This window comes from Engystomops pustulosus, chromosome 9 (assembly GCF_040894005.1).
Source record: "Engystomops pustulosus chromosome 9, aEngPut4.maternal, whole genome shotgun sequence".
Classification (NCBI taxonomy): Eukaryota; Metazoa; Chordata; class Amphibia; order Anura; family Leptodactylidae; genus Engystomops; species Engystomops pustulosus.
The window spans coordinates 33994844-34012929 of NC_092419.1; the positions used below are offsets into that span (position 1 = coordinate 33994844).

The 18086-nt window shown below is 41.7% G+C and overlaps 2 protein-coding genes across 4 annotated transcripts in view; both read right to left on the bottom strand.

The window, feature by feature from the left end:
• The window catches only part of LOC140077158 (P2R1A-PPP2R2A-interacting phosphatase regulator 1-like), a 981687-nt gene that overhangs the window by 298222 nt on the left and 665379 nt on the right, over window positions 1-18086 (bottom strand). The gene's annotated exons all lie outside the window — the stretch shown is intronic.
• GPC4 (glypican 4) overlaps window positions 1-18086 on the bottom strand; it is a 61921-nt gene that overhangs the window by 2473 nt on the left and 41362 nt on the right. For all 3 annotated transcript variants that reach the window (XM_072123708.1, XM_072123706.1, XM_072123707.1), the window contains exons 3-7: window positions 17368-17759; window positions 8223-8388; window positions 905-1035; window positions 350-496; window positions 41-171 (exon numbers count right to left, since the gene is read on the bottom strand). In XM_072123708.1, the coding sequence (XP_071979809.1) occupies window positions 41-171; window positions 350-496; window positions 905-1035; window positions 8223-8388; window positions 17368-17759 (967 nt within the window). The remainder of the gene's footprint in view (window positions 1-40; window positions 172-349; window positions 497-904; window positions 1036-8222; window positions 8389-17367; window positions 17760-18086) is intronic.

Below are 18086 nucleotides of genomic sequence, written 5' to 3' on the forward strand. Positions count from 1 at the left end.
GGTTAAGCCATTGTCAGTTTACTCTGTAAAAAACACGAACCTGCTTTTATCACTGCCATTCCAGCAGTCATCTTCACCAACACCCGACGTCCAATTGTTTTTGCAAATATTACTGGGGAGAGAAGACCAAAACTTCTTGGCAGCTTTCAGCTTCAGTTTTACATCAGTTACCTGTAAAGTGAATATTTAGAAAATTAGCTTCCCATTTGCCATCATTTTCCTACCATAAACATCTTCCTAGGGTTTTAACTGGTCCCATTAACTACTACACAAGGTGATGTGAAGTCTAATGTTCATAATAAGAGCCATAAACAGATTTTTATTGAAGAAAACACAAAATTTGACTTACCAGTCTGTCCAAGCTTGTCCCAGCAGCAGTAGTTGGTCGTTCATCTGGAGTGTATGATCTAAATCGATGATTGATGTTGCTGTCGGATATAGAACGAGAAACCCTTGAAGGAGGGAGTGGCTTGGGTGGTCCGCAACCTTGAAATACCTATCAAAAGAAGATCTGTGGTCAAAAGCAAGCAGACGTTCATGATGATAAAATCTCATGGATCCCTATGAACAACCAAGAGGATCCTAAAGATCTCAGGATAGCCGAGGGACACCTCTCAGGATAGCCGAGGGACACCTCTCAGGATAGCCGAGGGACACCTCTCAGGATAGCCGAGGGACACCTCTCAGGATAGCCGAGGGACACCTCTCAGGATAGCCGAGGGACACCTCTCAGGATAGCCGAGGGACACCTCTCAGGATAGCCGAGGGACACCTCTCAGGATAGCCGACAGCATGACCACTTTGTAATATATGAAATCGTTCCACAAAAGGGTGCCACAAAAGTATCACATTTTGGCAATGACAGCGCACCAAATACTCTAAACCCATAGCAAAAAAAACAAACCTTCTGAGACACTTGGTTGCTGTTTTCCTGCATGTTCATGATTGCTTCGGAAATTTTAACATCAATGGGTTCCATGACCATTTCAATGTTAAAGGGGCCCTCCAGTCGTTCAGCTACCGATAACATGGAATCTAAAAAGAAAAAAAAAAACATTTAAATTAATGCCAAGCAGCAGCAGGTAAAGCATTTTACAGAATTTTTAATACTGTTCTTTCGACTGGTATCCAAGCCAAACTCCAAGTAAACGTCTACTTCTTGCTACAAGAATTGATGGTTTTTATTCTAAGTTTTAAAACTAGTTTGCACAGTTTGCTCTTTAACTGAATTTGTCCTTAAATAAGGCTGATCACTGAATATTTTCACTGAAAGGGCACTTTGTGATGTTACGTTGCTAGTATTCCAATGCAAACTGTACATTTTGTTAAAGCAGGAAATCTACACTGGCAGAATGTCAGCCATTAATGCAGCCAAGACCATGAAGGTTTGTTGGAATTTTTACCAGAAAGAAAGAGGGGAAAAAAAAAAAAGGTCAAAACCATTAACCAATATAAATTGCTAAAGTATTTTTCAAATAGAAATTTGAGTATTACACTTGAGTCCCCCCCTCACAGATGGTAAGCGCTTGTGTCATCCCCTCACAGACGGTAAGCGCTTGTGTCACCCCCTCACAGACGGTAAGCGCTTGTGTCACCCCCTTCTAGACGGTAAGCTCTTGTGTCACCCCCTTCTAGACGGTAAGCTCTTGTGTCACCCCCTCACAGACGGTAAGCTCTTGTGTCACCCCCTCACAGACGGTAAGCTCTTGTGTCACCCCCTCACAGACGGTAAGCTCTTGTGTCACCCCCTCACAGACGGTAAGCTCTTGTGTCACCCCCTCACAGACGGTAAGCTCTTGTGTCACCCCCTCACAGACGGTAAGCTCTTGTGTCACCCCCTCACAGACGGTAAGCTCTTGTGTCACCCCCTCACAGACGGTAAGCTCTTGTGTCACCCCCTCACAGACGGTAAGCTCTTGTGTCACCCCCTCACAGACGGTAAGCTCTTGTGTCACCCCCTTCTAGACGGTAAGCTCTTGTGTCACCCCCTTCTAGACGGTAAGCTCTTGTGTCACCCCCTTCTAGACGGTAAGCTCTTGTGTCACCCCCTTCTAGACGGTAAGCTCTTGTGTCACCCCCTTCTAGACGGTAAGCTCTTGTGTCACCCCCTTCTAGACGGTAAGCTCTTGTGTCACCCCCTTCTAGACGGTAAGCTCTTGTGTCACCCCCTTCTAGACTGTAAGCTCTTGTGTCATCCCCTTCTAGACTGTAAGCTCTTGTGCCACCCCTCATCCTCATAGACTGTAAGCTCTTGTGTCACCCCCTCATCCTCATAGACTGTAAGCTCTTGTGTCACCCCTCATCCTCATAGTCTGTAAGCTCTTGTGAGTAGGGCCCTTACTCCTATTGTTCCATATGACTGTTTGTACTCTGTAATGTAATATTTTTTTACATGTCCCCTATGATTTGTAACGCGCTACAGAATTTGATGGCGCTGTAAAATAAAGATTATTAATTTTATTATTACGCTGAAAATAATATTTTAATGGTACATGTATGCAACATTTTTTGTTTACAATTGAGAAAATTCTGGCAAATCTACACCAACTATACATTTTTTTAAAAATTAAACGTTATAGTTTGGGGGACACAATTCCTATTTCCATGGTTACAGACTACAAACAAAAAGTGTGTAGTCTGACCCTGCAGACTTGTGTTTCTTCCTTCCATATTCCCATTCTACTGTCTGTAAACTAACACCAAACGACTAGGACCTACAACAAAAAGTTTGCTCGTAGTTCCAGAACGTTTATTAAAAATGGCTGGAAAAAAATTATCTATAAATCTAATCACTTTTCTGATAATCATTAGGTCAAAGTTTATATCAAAGAATAAACTGACCTCCAGAAAACACCATTAAACCAAATAAAAGCAAGAAATGCAAAAAAGTGTAAAAAGTTTTTCTTTTGTTTCGAAAGACACATTCCGGAATCGGATTTCAAAAACTGAAACCCCCATTTCCAACAGATCTCCAAATCTTAGTCGGAATAACAATGCCTCTCACTATGGAATTCCATTGACGGAACCTGGAGACAGGAATCTGGCTAAATGCATATTTTGGTGAAGGCAAGAAAATACAATATAACAAAGGAGTCAGACATTTTTTTGATGGCCTTCAATAAAATAAAAAAAAAAGTTGCTTCAAATCCCTGAGCAAAGGCCATTGGCATGAATATACCATTGTGATACAGGAGGAGAGCAATCCCTTTGATGTGTCAGCAAACGAAACTCGGTAAATAGAAGCACGAAAGCCAAACTAGCTCGCCACTTACAAAATAAAAAGAATACAAAACCTGGGTATTTGACAATCTGACGGACTAAAGAAAAAAAAAAAAACCTCGGTTTTTATTGTCCATCATAAATGTGCCAGGTACAAATCGTGGTCTTTATTTTTTTCACCTCTGAAGTCAACTATGAGAGCAAATTATTTAATCTGGTAACTTTGTATTCCCTTAGGGGCCACAAAAGGCCCCAGATTAATAATGTGTTAGTGAGAGCCTGAAAGGAAACACAAACCCCCGATTCTTCGAGCTGTTTGGTGTCTTTGTAAACTCGGAGTTATCCAGGCCATACACGAGAGCATGGGAATTGTGTATGAACCGGCTCTTTTGTTATTCCCGATGCCATGGCAGTACATGTATCACAGCTAAAGAATGCAAGGGGTTTTTTTTCTTCCCTTTGACTGTTGATATAGCAAATGCATTTGGCCTCCAGCTGAGCGCCTAAAAGTAAGTTATAATAGATAAGAAGTATAATAATTGGCTCACAAGAATAAACTCAACTGTAGCAGATAGGCATTGATCGAGTGCAAAAGGAGAGGAACTCATTAAAAAGTATTGTACCCGTCTAGGATACCGTATTTTGTATGTCTCGGAACGAATTACTTTTTGGCAGATGCAACACGATTGGTGTGGAAGTGGATTATATCCACTAAACATAATATTGCTTGAAACGTATACCCAGAAAGTCTATTCTGAACTGGATCGGAATGACTGCAGAGGATCAACCCAACCACTTTTCGCTATCCCAAAACACTCAAGTTCTTCACACCGGTTTGAAATAAGTTTCAGGTGAATGTTATTGGGAGAGGGAGAGGGAGAGGGAGAGGGGGGGGGGGGGGGAGTGTAGCCATTGTACCATACCTATTATATTTATTGATTAGGCTGCAGACTTAATAATTTTTATAGATGTGATGTCAGGGTCTGGACACTAGAGGGGGCTATTGTATCTGGTACTATTCCATCTTGGGGCTACTTTCCTCAGTTGGGCATTGTCCTAAATTGTTGATGAATTGAAGGATTGTAATAGATTTTTGTACACAATAAAAGTTGATATTTTTGTTTTTCAAAATAGACCCCTATTGTAGTTTTGGCTTGCTACATTATGCTTGCTTGTTGGGGGTCTGTGATAACCATTATTCATGGCGGGCAATTTTTTGAATGTGGATCCAATGCACAGAAGCTTACGTTTCCAGTAAAAAAAAAGGCATGCTGGTGACTAATAGCAAATGGACATTTTCTATTGACATTGATACGCCCTATAGCAGGGGTCAGGAACCTTTTGGGCTGAGAGAGCCATGAACACAACATATTTTAAAATGTAATTCTGTGAGAGCCATACAATATGCACATGCCTTCCAGCAGATAAGTAGCCACGGCACATGTCCCCCAATAGATGGGTAGTCCCAGCACTTCCCCTTTAGTAGACAGATAGCCCGTGTACATGGCCCCAAGTAAATATGTAGCCACAGCACATGCCCCCCAGTAGATAGGTGACCCCAGGACATGCCCCCAGTAGATAGGTAGCCACAGCACGTGCACCCAAATAGACAGCTATCTCCAGAACATGCCCCCCAGTAGATAGGTGACTCCAGGACATGCCCCCCAGTAAATAGGTAGCCACAGAACATGCTGCCAGTAGATAGGTTGCCCCAGTATGTACCCCAGTAGATTGGTAGCCACATCTCATGGCCCCCAGTAACTAGGTAGCCACCGCACATACCCTCCAGTAGATAGGTAGCCCCAGTACATGCCCTCAGTAGATAGGTAGCCACAGCACATGCCCCCCATTAGATAGGTAGTCAAAGCACATTCACCCAGTAGATAGTTAGCCATAGCACATGAACCCCCAGTAGATAGGCAGTCACAGTAAATGCTATCCAGTAGATAGGTAGCCATAGCACAGGCTCCCCAATAGATAGGTAGTAACAGCACATGCCCAAGGTAGATAGGTAGCCCCATTACATGCCCCTAGGCCCCAGTAGATAGGTAGTTCCAGCACATGCCCCCAGTAGATAGGTAGTCAGAGAAAACGGAATACTCACCTATCTGCTCTCCCTTCAGCAGCTTCTCATCATTCCCGTGCTCTTCTCTATGACCCAGGCGCCGCTGCCATCGTTGCTTAAGGAATGGCACCTGGGTCATAGAGAGGAGTGGATGCTGCTCTATATTGTAACACGGGTACTGTCACCTATGCAATGGTGCGGCGATTGCACCTTGGTTACACAAAGGACGCCGGCAGTGGTAACATCCCGGTCTGCATCCCGTGGTCATCGCTGTGTGTGTCTTAGATTTGTCTGAGAGCCAGATGCTGCCATAGAAAGAGCCACATATGGCTCCCGAGCCATAGGTTCCCTACCCCTGCCCTATAGAAATGACTCTACTATTTCTACTATTTCAAAATTTGTCAGTTAAATCTGCGATCCGGTGGTCGGCCACATACTGGTTAAGACGTGCGCTCCTCAGGAAGTATACCACATTCATTGAAAATGTATTTAATTAGTTTTCTTTTTAAAAAAAATCTACGAAACAGACAAAGGCATAAAGAAAGGATCTGAAGCAATAAAGTAAAAAAAAAAAAAAAAGGGGCGAAACTCAACAAGCGGAGCACTGATTAATTAAAGCATTTTGTTAAATTCATGACATGGTTTTGGGGATTAAAGCATTGTTCAATGCCTTGGGCGTCTGAAACCTGACGTGCATTAAGTAATAAGAGTATAAACCAGCAGGGCAGCAGCATAAATACTTCCACATACACATCATCTCAGAGAAACGCCTAATAGAGACAGCCAGTTGGCTGGGAGATTATAGTATAGAGCAGAATTAGTTTACAATTACAGTATTCTCTAATGTAGAAAGGGGATCAAAACTACTCCCTGGCTGAAAATTTTGGCAAAAGTCAGAAAACCATCATAAGACACAAGTTGACAGCGTACGGACCGAATGGTTGGATATACCGTATATCAGGGGACAGCTTAGAAGGGGGATTAAAAAATTGGAAAGGTGGGGGGATAATAGCGCCATCTTACCTGTGGGTCATTTCTGGTATTGCAGTGTCAATGGATTTTTATGTATCTTATACATGCCAGGCCATGAGTAAATTTTTACGTCCAGCTATTTTTTTGAAACCCTCTGGCTTTCCAGATTTTATTGATTACATTGGAGGTGGCCATGTATTTTTCTGTAAATTTAGGATACATGGTATTTCTATTCAAGCCACTGGTAAACATTGGTTACTAATGTGTATGCCGATCTCTCAAGTGTGTACACCAATGTCAGGAACATGCATGCCTCCACCCCAATGTTGGTTGTCTTGTGCAACTCATTGTGGGCAGGTCCAGCCAACACAGGGACAGAGTTTGGTGGTCCAACTAGTTGTAACTGAGCACAGGGTTCCTCTGCCTAGGGTTGCCATGGTTTATAATGAACAGCTTTTAAAAAAAAAAAAAAAAAAATCACAAGATTTTTTTTTTCCCTCTAGACATATCGGGCAAGGACAAATTATGTTATTTAAGTTCCTTCACAAAAGTTTGTAGTGACAGGTGAAGAACAAGGGCTGATTTAGAGTCTTTAATATGGCAGAGACTGCATACAGCATTGGTGAATGAAACCAAGGGGGATAACAGCGAAGAGTGTACAATATTTTCAAAAATTTTATTTAATTTTTTATTTATTCTAATGCCAAGATTCTTACAATATTTCTAAACTGGAGATTTAGAAACCAATGTGAAATCCTTAAAAATGTTTCCACATTAGATTTTCCTTCACTGTTTGAGACCTTGTCCTCCTTACAAATAGGCAACAGATATTCCACCTGAGGGCGATAACGTTCTGTACAGTTGAGACAATCAGATAATGGAACGCCACATTTCCTGTTCCTTCGGCAAATATCTGCACTGTCCCTGCATACCCTCACATCCGACAATATACAGCTTTAACCACCGAGGTCTTTGAGTAGATGAAAGATAACTCATTACAGTTAAAGTACAAATGGAAGGTTATAAAACATCATCCTATTGGGGGCAATTAAGCCCAACGAGCTGTAGAAGCAGCAGCAGATAATCTACAAGACTTATTAAATATGCACGGCTAGATATGCGTAACATACAGCGCAGTCAAAAATGTGCCACTGGATCCCTAAATCTGAGCGGAAACTTTAAGCGAAAATAAAAAGTGAATACATTTGTAAAAATAACTACATAATTCCTCTAATCGGGCATCAATAAAGCCAGAGTGCCACCAGGTTTTTTTTGGATACGGTATCCATACGGAAACTCACCAAAAAATTCCAAAAATATTAACACAGAAATTGATCATTTCAGAATAATCTGTAGGCGTGTCAAAATTTTTTTTTTTTTTACAAAAAAATGGTTTGATACCGAAACCAATTTATCAGACTTTTTGGTTTGCCAGATGCTGTAGCAAATTAAAAAAACACACTATAAAAAGGTGAAACTCAAAATAAAATTTAACTTTGCATGAATAAAAGTTGCCCATACACAATCAACAGTTTTTTTTACAGATTCGCCTATGAGCAGATCAGCTTTCTTAGCTGTACCATGATGAACGATCAACTATCAATATCAGAAGCCACTTGGATGTTATTAGAAGACCCAGCAAGTTCAAGCAAAGTTACTACAAGACTCGACAGACTCCAGCACACTCTTCTTTACTTTTTGAACCCATTCAGCTTCTGTAGGCAAGCCGTTTTATTTACCTAAATATACTGAAAACATTCTGGTGATAGTTTCCTTTTAAACAACCAGAGTACAGAGTATTCGTAATCTAAAAGTCCTGTATGTGGTAGAGGGGGGCGACAAGGACACCCCACCATGATGGCACTCCAGATGTAATTATTATGTACATCGCAGCCCTGCTACTATGTCACTGAACCATTGAAGACCTGAAAATATTTTAGGTTACGAAAAAAAAATTGTTACTCACCTATAAAGTTGTTCCAGTCGCCATCCAGATCCCCGGGATTTGCCAGGCAGCCTCCCAATACATTCAAACAGTATTTATTACAAGGCTTGACCGTAACAAGTCCCCGACAGTAAGGACAATACGCCATCTTCATCATTGCCCGTACACACTGAGGAGTGGGGTTCACCTACAACAGAGAAGCAGGGTACAAATTTAAAATCTACGTTTAACATCGGAAAAGATGAGTTTCACGTGTGTCAAGGGTCATATGTCACACAAAGCATTACAGCAAATGACATTGGATGATGGCTTCACCGCAACGCCCCTTATTGATCTGTATTCTATCCCGCAGCTGGAGGGCTGACGGCTTACACGCCTGTAATGTACAGTATACCACCCTTTACCCTAAACCCCTCTCCATGGAAACAGTCCTCACTGGTGTATAGGCTTCCGAGGTCTGGAACGGTTCAGGAGCACAATGCATTTTACTTGGTGGAGTCCCAGTAACCAGGGGAAGCTGAAAACAGCATTGTGCGACTCAGGAATAGATTAACATATTTACTGATCAGATTATCATGCCATACTTCATCTGTATGCTCACCAGGAATTTGACTTTGGAAAGCATGACAGGGCTGTGACAGGACAATGGAGGAGCGAGAGCAGTACAATTCACAAGCTCGGAGAAGCCGCTAATACTACTGCCAAAGAAGTCTAAATGGGGGGGGGGGGGGGGCGGGGGGGCGGGGAGGAGAGAAAAAAAAAAAGCAACACTGACAAGGTTTGTGCTACGGAGACACTTAGAAAAAAAAGGGCCTAATAGTTTTGAATGTGTTATATAGCAAAAAAAAAATCCAAGTTGCTGGAAGTTGTGACGCCAGCTTTCAATTTTCTCATTTTTACATTTAAGGGCACAGAATATTCCTTGGCAGACGATATATTCTATTCATCTGACTGGGAATGTGAGAAAATATGCTAGGCCAGCCACTCGCATATTACATGACACCTCCGGCTCACAATCTCCATGGAAGATTGTACATAGTGTATTTATTTTTACCACAAAAGATAGGGGATATGAGCCTGAGCGCTGGAGGGAGGGGGGTTAGTCAAACCAATGAGACTTCTCAGAAATCTTTAGAATTGAGGACACCAAGTCATCTGTGTAATTGGCGCAGTAGTATAAGGGCGTGACCATGAAACCATTTCAATCCATAAAGGTGATGTAGGCACGGGATCAATAGCGATGCCAGTGGTTGAAAGTCAAGTGGTCAGACACACGTAATCCATCACCTGGGTGTAAGTGGGAAACCTCTAACTACCGTACTAATATACAATAGAGTGGAAACTATAAAGCAAATTTTAAACTTTTGCTAACCGACTACAAAACACACTTGGTTTTGGGCACCTTAAACCAGATAAAAGCATGGTAACCTAGTAACAAAGGTTAAATAACAGGACACAGATAGCCAGGTTCTGCCTTTATCATGTTGATTCAGGGGAAGGTAAATAGAAACCCATTTGTGCTATCGACAACCTTGTGTCAGGATGACAAAATTCCCACAATGCCCTCTCCCACTCTTGATAAGCCCCTTTCAATTATTTAGAAGGTTACACAAACAGTTAGAACTTTCATCACATCTTGGGTTTAAAGTACAATGAACTATTCTAAGAATAATGGACCAATATACTACCATTATGTGATATGCATTCTCAATTACATATGGCACAAAAGGGACACCCAAAATTATACAAATTAAAAAAAAAATTAGGTCTTAAAAATCAAAACACAAAGTGGAATCAATATAATCTATAACTATATATAAAACATCTGTGATGTGTAAATAAACAGTACACTTCCAAGGCTATAGAGAGAAAACGGTAATGTAGTGTCATGACCATCCAGTCCTTGTAGATCCTCCATATTCTACTAAAACATTTACAATCCGACTTGCAGAAACCAGCAAGTTAACAATTAGCCAACGTAGCAAACACAAGTGAGGGGTCATGAAACAGCGAGGGACCGAAGTCTGACACAATAAAACATCTCGCATATGAATGGAACAATCATGGAATCTTATCTCATCCAACGAATGAATGAAACATAAATGTGTCCTTTGCTCGTTATCAATATAAACTACTTACTACGGGTCATTAAGGAAGTGGCGCCCGCCCAACGCTCCACATTGTGGTTCAGACACACATTATCTGTGTTGTCACCCACGTGTAGGCAGATAAATTGTTAACCAGATTAAAAAATCTGTTTCGGGGTAAGTAGTCATTTGTGTGTCACACAGTAAATAGCTGGGCTATTCACACTGTTCTTTATCAAAACTAGGCATTTCCTAAAAGGAGGGGGTAACAAAGGCTCTCTCACCATTGGTCGCTCGGTGTACACCAATGACTATTCAAAAAGTTTTTTGATTGAGTAGTTTGTGTTCTGAATGAGAAACCCAACAACTCCAACGAGAACAAAAGTATTGGGCAAATAAAAATTGGAGAAATTCAGGACACCACCTGAATCATAAGATAGTGGGGCAGATTTACTTACAGGGTCCGTTCGCGATCCAGCGGCGCGTTCTCTGCGGTGGATTTGGGTCCGGCCGGGATTCACTAAGGTAGTTCCTCCGCCATCCACCAGGTGGCGCTGCTGCGCTGAAGTTCCCCGGAGGCGCGCTGGAACGCCCTGAAATTCACCGGCCTATACCTGGTGAAGGTAAGTGTAATTTTCGCGACACATTTTTTTTTCTTAAATGCAGCGGTTTTTCCGAATCCGTCGGGTTTTCGTTCGGCCACGCCACCCCGATTTCTGTCGTGTGCATGCCAGCGCCGATGCGCCACAATCCGATCGCGTGCGCCAAAACCCCGGGGCAATTCAGGTACAATCGGCGCAAATCGGAAATATTCGGGTAACACGTCGGGAAAACGTGAATCGGGCCCTTAGTAAATGACCCCCAGTGTCCTGTCAGCCCTGTCAACACCATTTTTGGGCAAACTTACTTTCTAAGTGAACATGACCATCCTATTAGTCATATTGACTAATACGAAGCCAAGAGTGATGCATCTCAACTCCACATCCCCTACCTGCTACGATAACATAAGGAGTAAAATCTTAGTCTTTGTTTAATGTAACGGTGGCATTAGTAAAATACATCCCTGGATGTCATTTTTGCTGTAGGCTCTTTAGTAAGATAATATAGGACGGAGAAACATCTGGAAAAATGGGATTGAGTGTGGATTAATTTCCTCTCCATTGCAGATTCCATACAACGTGGATCTACAATATCTCAGGGCCAGTAGACTACAAAGCCTGGATGCTGTGGAGCAACTTTTCTTCTGGTCAATAAATACACAAAAAGTAGGTAATGTTTACGCTCACAGTCCCAACTAGCAATTGTAAAGTGCACCTACACCTTAAAACCCGCAAACATTGTTTGAACTTTTACAACAACCGTTATAACAAGGTCACATGTGTTGATCCTAATGGATTACCTTCACCATTATACGTCTATATTCTACGCACTCTATTACAGTCACAAACCTGTCTGTGGGTCTTACGACCTGAACTTACTGCATCACAGATCCCTATGATCATGCCAACTCAGGTCGTGGGCCGCAACATAGAGAATAAAATACAGATGTATTATGGCCATGTAAATACCTTGGGACTTTATTGGTATCCTTCATGACCGGGTATAGTCAGTGACAGGCTGTGTGTGTAAATTCTTACGATTTATTTGATACAACTTACAAGTCTGTGGAGGGCTTATGACTCTTTTTCGACAGCCTAAAGACACATTCTAAGTCACATTGGAGAATGCCTACATATGGAGTTGATTTAGTCCCTTCAGCACTTTCGTCATTACAGAACCTTGTTTTGCTAGGAAATTAGGGAGGGGGGGGAGAGCCAGAAACACAAAGAATTCAAGAATGATCATTAAGTGGAATTTGTGTGCGCTGGAATTTAAGACATTAACTCTTTATCTGCCAGGCCTAAGGCATGGTGAAAGTAGGCAAAGCAGACCTTGTGCAGTGAGGGTCCCCAGTGGAGACTGTCTCGGTTGTATCCATGCTAGCTGTGACACACCACAAAACTTATATTCTTTTATACTAGTACTGCCAAGTTCTCTGCTTCGCGGCCACGGGACAAGTTCAGGGATCGCATCCAGTCTAGACAAAAGGAGTCAGGACTTTCCAGCCTGGCCCAGCAGGTTTTTGGGATTACGGAGCTCAGAAAGGAGCTTAAATCCTGTGTATAGTTATTATATTGAGCCTCTAATCCAGGTAAAGATGTGAACGTGACCTTGGAAATGGCAAATGGTGTTATACTAAATATTTCCAAGACGCTGGTGATGGATAACATAATGTGTGGCTGATACGTTACGTCAGAAGAATTACTGGAGACTTTAGACTGGAAGTAACAAGATCCATTGGGTCGTCCCCAAACAGGAGCTTGGGTTGGAATCCAATCAATATACTACCTATCCAAAATCTCCATTGTTATAAACCTATGGCAAGTCAGTTTACTTAGAAATTTGGCCCTTCTCTTTGACATCTATTAAAGTTCTACTCAATTGGATTGACTCCTAAAGTGGTCCGTCTAGATTTCCAAGTCTACTATTCATTCAATTCTTTATAAATATAGGTTACGCCCAAAACCCAAACATTTTCCAAGGTTCTCATATACTACAAAAAGCTAAAATGTTAAAGTCATCCATCCCAAAGACAACAACCTCTTGAGTTTGAAGCCAGGAGGTGTCAGACTTCTAGTGAGGGAGGCATTAGGTAAGGCAATTTAGTGTGGATTTACACAGGATGCTTCCCTGGTGACTCACTGGCCTCAGTCACACCATGCAGAATTTTAACACCTTGTGCAATGACTGGTCTACAAGTGGGAACAAAGAGAATTGACCAATTAATACTTAGGCAACAGGAGGGATAACCATTAACTCTTTTGCTTACAAAGTTACAACACTATCCAAAGTTAAAGTGTGAAGAGATTGAAGGATTTTAAAGAATGTAGAAAAAAAAAATCCTTAAATCAAAGTTTTAAGGAAATTCTGTTTTTTTAGGTCAAGTCTTTATTTCTGGCGAGTATAATTAACATCTGTAAACCCAGTGACTAATTTCCTCTTAAAACTATTAAAGTAATTTTAAGTCAATTTTCTCTCTCAAAATTAATTTTACAGAATCCATAAAATATGTGGGTTTATGTAAAGGAAGTCTACCATCAAAATCAGACCTGATAAAGTATGGACACTAAGGCCCCTTCCACACTTGCGTTGCAGATCACGTCAGAGTCTGATCTGGGTGCGATCAGGGTTTGGTCAGTGAAAAACGCACATTTTGCATCAGAGTTCAATCAGTTTTCAGTCAGAGTTTGTTCAGTGTCTCAGTTTTTCACACGCGTTTTCAATGCAATTTCAATGCGTTTTTCACGCGCAGGTAATGCACGTGAAATGGACTCAGTACTGAGCTCTATTTTCTCTATGGCAATTGATGCGTGAAAAACGCATTGCACTTGCATGAGTCTCAGAGTACAATGCGTTTTTGATGCATCTCCATAGACTTGTGTGCGCATGTGTGCGTGAAAAAATGCAAGTCTGAAAAGACCCATTTATTAAAATGGATCAGAGTGCAATGCAAGTTCTGCACTTCAAAAGCACGCGCAGAAAACGTGCATGAGAAAAGCAAGTGTGAAAGGGGCCTTACTCATAGATCCAGGCACCGTGACTGATAATCTTATATTTGTTATTCATGGTCTCCTTCCTTCTAAAATCAACTTTTAAAATGATGGCAAAGAGCCTAAAAGGCTACTTGGTTGGTCACCAGATCCCCCTTCCCACTGTGAGCTGAAACCTTCTCTGCTTCAGTGAGATTACATCAGGCAGAGGGAGGGGGGAAAATGCTGAGGGAGCAGGGGGTGGGCGAGACAGTCTAACAGCCTGTGGGACGCCAAGAACCAGCTTATTAGCATAATTTTTACATTTTAGAGGGAAGGAGGTCATGATTAACAAATATAACGAGATTACCACAGTCACGGTGCCTGGATCTATGAGTAAGTGTCCCTGGTTTTTAATGATGGATTTTGATAGTAGATTTCCTTTAACATACTTTTTACAGTTTGCAGGCTACTTAAAAATTAGAGATTGGAGCAGTGAATGAAAAGTTGAACATTAATTTGACGGCTGTCACAGGCTCCGAATCCTTCATACAAATGTTGCTGTGGATGAGCAGTGTAATGAATAAGAGGGGGCAGATCTGCTGCCAAAGGTGTATGTCTCTATAAAAGAAAGCATACAAATGTTAACATATCTGCCGGATCCTCACCTCCTCCAAAATCAGCCATTGGGGAGGAGTTGAGGGGCCTGTACACACATTAGACTATGTCCCGACTCTCACTTGATGGCAGAAATTAAGGAAAAGAAGGACTGGGTATGCTGAATTTCCACATGCCCAAATCTTTGTTATCTTTGGAAAGTAAGAGTTCTCATTTCAGAGACTTTGCCAATTAAGGCCACCTTGCAGCTGTGTGGAGACTTCTAGCCATTGATGTTCCACTGAGGGATTCTGGGAAATATGCAAAGTAAGTTTTCCAAGATGGGATAAGAAAAAAACATTGCCTCCTGAGCTACCTTGTAATGCAGCCCCCTTACCATCAAGCATGACTTTCAAGAAGCCCAATTACATAATGCATTATTAAAGCCAAACCAGCAGATCTAATCCTGAAGGAGCGGATTCCCAACTGAATACAGCACTGTTTCTTTGTGGTTGCATCTCATCAGTACAGTGTAGGGAACTGGTTTAGGTGAGTGAGAGGCTTTGACTAGGGTTGGGAAGAGTTCCCCCTTACAGAGACTTTGTTTTCCTCATCCTGGAAAACTGATTTGCATATTTCCCTTTGTTATCGTGACAGATAAGATGACGCCAGCCGGGTCTGGCAGTGTCTCATTCCTCTCTCCTCATTGAGAACACATGCACACTTGGCTGATCCAGAGATTAACTGTATAATATATATTTTTTTAAATAAAAATTTAGGCGAAGTCCTACATATCATCCATTGGAGGAACTTTCCGCTACTAGGAAAAGCTGTGTTGGGCACAAATTTGGCCAAAGAGCAATTTTTCCCTAATATGGGTAAACAGAAGCTAAACCACTTCTTTAAATTAACATTAACTTACACAGTAAGAAACAAAACTGACCACTCCCAAAATATAAGCTAAAATTAATGAGTGTGTGTCACATAAACCATTAATGTGTGAGGAAAGTGACAGTCCCACATAGTATTTGTCCCCAAAGGCACCGTCAAGCATAAAATCTCACTTCTCTTGACTTCTAAAGATCAGCAGACTCCCATTATAAGTCATTTGTCTTCAGAGATGCAAATCTCTAGACCCGATACGATTATGTAACATCCATTCCTCCAGAATTCTCTCAGAATGACAAATGGGAGCGCTGCTCTGGAATCAATTTATTCCACAGATGTTCTGCAGTACAAATACTTGTCTCAAATATTTCTCAATAACTGATATAAGTACGTCATATCATTCAAGCATGTGTTATAGAGGCAGCAGAAAGGAGTCGGGTAACGTGTTCCAATGAGGTTCTTCTACTTTCGTACAAGTTCAAAGTTACAAAGAACATAGAACGTGGTGTTGGCAGGTCTATAAATTCTCATAAGGATGAGCCAATCTCAAGAGACAAGATTGCCAGTCTTCCAGTCTAGCCAACCCAAATGATAAAGTTCCCAACGATGAGAGACTTGCCGTTTTCCCTAAAAAGAAGCATCTGCAGCCTGTGTGCCTCTGTCTATTCATGGATTCTTCCTCAACTATGTCCCTTCCCCCTCCCTGTCTGCTCAGTGCACATGACAGGAAGTGAGCTAATGGGGCAGATTTATCAAGCAGTCTGAAAGTCAGAATATTTCCAATTGCCCATGGCAACCAATCACAGCTCCCCTTTAAAATATTCATGAGCACTGGTGAAATGAAAGCTGAGATGTGATTGGTTGCCATGGGCAACTGGAAATATTCTGACTTTCAGACTGCTTGATAAATCTGCCCCAATGAGTGTGGAGGAGAGGAGACTGACACTGGTACACATAGTCTGCAACTGCCCCGTCCCTAGGAACTCACTACATGCTGCTGGCAATATGAAATAGATTTTTCTAACGTACTGAAATTATTCAAAATACTGACAAAGGCATTTTTTAAATCAGCCACTAGCTAAAATGGCCTTCCTGGTGACACGTTCGCTTTAACTTCCGAAGTACAGGATATCTTTGGAACGCTGATGGTGTAGAAGTATCCATGGAAGCTACACAGTACAAGTGAGCCCCTACTGTAGTCCATTTTCAATGCTATGCACTTACACCATAGTAAGAAAAAGAAAAACGTATAGCGCACCATTACAAAGAATAATCAAAGTCTTTGCTGACCAAAAGGGAAAGCATTACTCAATTCAAGAGACAATACTGTTGTAACGCTGGAATTGGGACACAGCAATCTAAGCCGGGTTGCACATCTTCTGTAGGGTCCAATTCTTTCAAAATTTCATCAGAAGTCTGTGTAAAAGTTAAATAGCTGGACCTGATAAGACTTGGCTCGATGTGCGATTGCCAAGGTTACAGTTTATTAATGGCATCATTTCTTCCAACTCCCCCATACACATGGACACTTGGTTCAATCATGATGGTGTATGAAGAGAGGAGGTGAGAAGGCCTCAGCTGGCAACGCCCCTCCCCGTGCAAAAATAAGAATCGGGTACTGATATTCAAAAAAACTCAATTCTACAGGTCACACAAATTTCATTATAAGAGGCAGCAATCCTATTCCTTCATGACTCCATTGCATAATCCAAATATAAAGGTTTCAGCCATAAACTGCCAGAAAAATTTAAAAAAAAAAAGCTAATGGTTTTACTGCCACGTCTAATAATAACTCATCCGAGTTAAACAGAACAGAACCTGCCTCCAGGCACAAAGTTTCCCTCTGGCATACGTATTGCTGTAGAGCGTGTGTGGTCTGTGTACATCCGTGCCAGGCCAATTCAATTAACCTAACAATTTGCGCAGCCGTCATGAGTCACGATCAAATGCAATCACCTGATATATTCTAAAATTATAGCCAATACTACCTAGAGTCAGCCAAGGTGGAAAAGTAACATTTCTTACCGTGGACACCTTGTTGATCACATCTCGGGCCATGGCTAGACCTTGTGCAAAGGTTCGGGCTGCCACAAAGGCGCGGGTAACTTGGAGCTTGAGTTTCCGTGGTACTTCTCCAAATGGTTTAAGCTGGTCAATGTACTTGCTGACACACTCCAGGTAATCATCAGTGAAGTGATACTGGGGGTTTAATAGCGGGAACATGCGCTCCAGCAGCCGAGCCCAGAAATCATTGAGCATTTCTTCCAAGTTAACATTCCCTCCGACATAGTATTTTCTTAGCTCCGCAAAGAGGTCCTTGAAGAGTTCAGAATTCTGCATGTACAATCGCCCATAAGTCCTCACAAACATATCGTTCAGTGAAGTTTCTGCGTTCTTCAGAAGTTCTTTAAAAAATTCTACGATGAAAGGAACAACATTGTTAGAAAATGGAGCAGAATATATTGATACAGTTAAGAAATCAAAGCAAAGTTATAAGGGTGACCACTGATGACTCAAGAAAACCTCGAAGAGCAGCCAACCAGAAGGGCGGATTTCCAAATACTTACAAAAATGGGTTAAACCTTCAACAGAAATGGCCAATGTAAGACCCAACATGGAAGGTCAATTTTTGGAGGTCAAGCATCATCTACTTTGCGACTACTGCAAACACTGCAGAAATTCTACCCCACAGCTTGGGCGGAAGTCTATAGTCTAGATCCTGCAGCCAAAACTATGTTCACGGG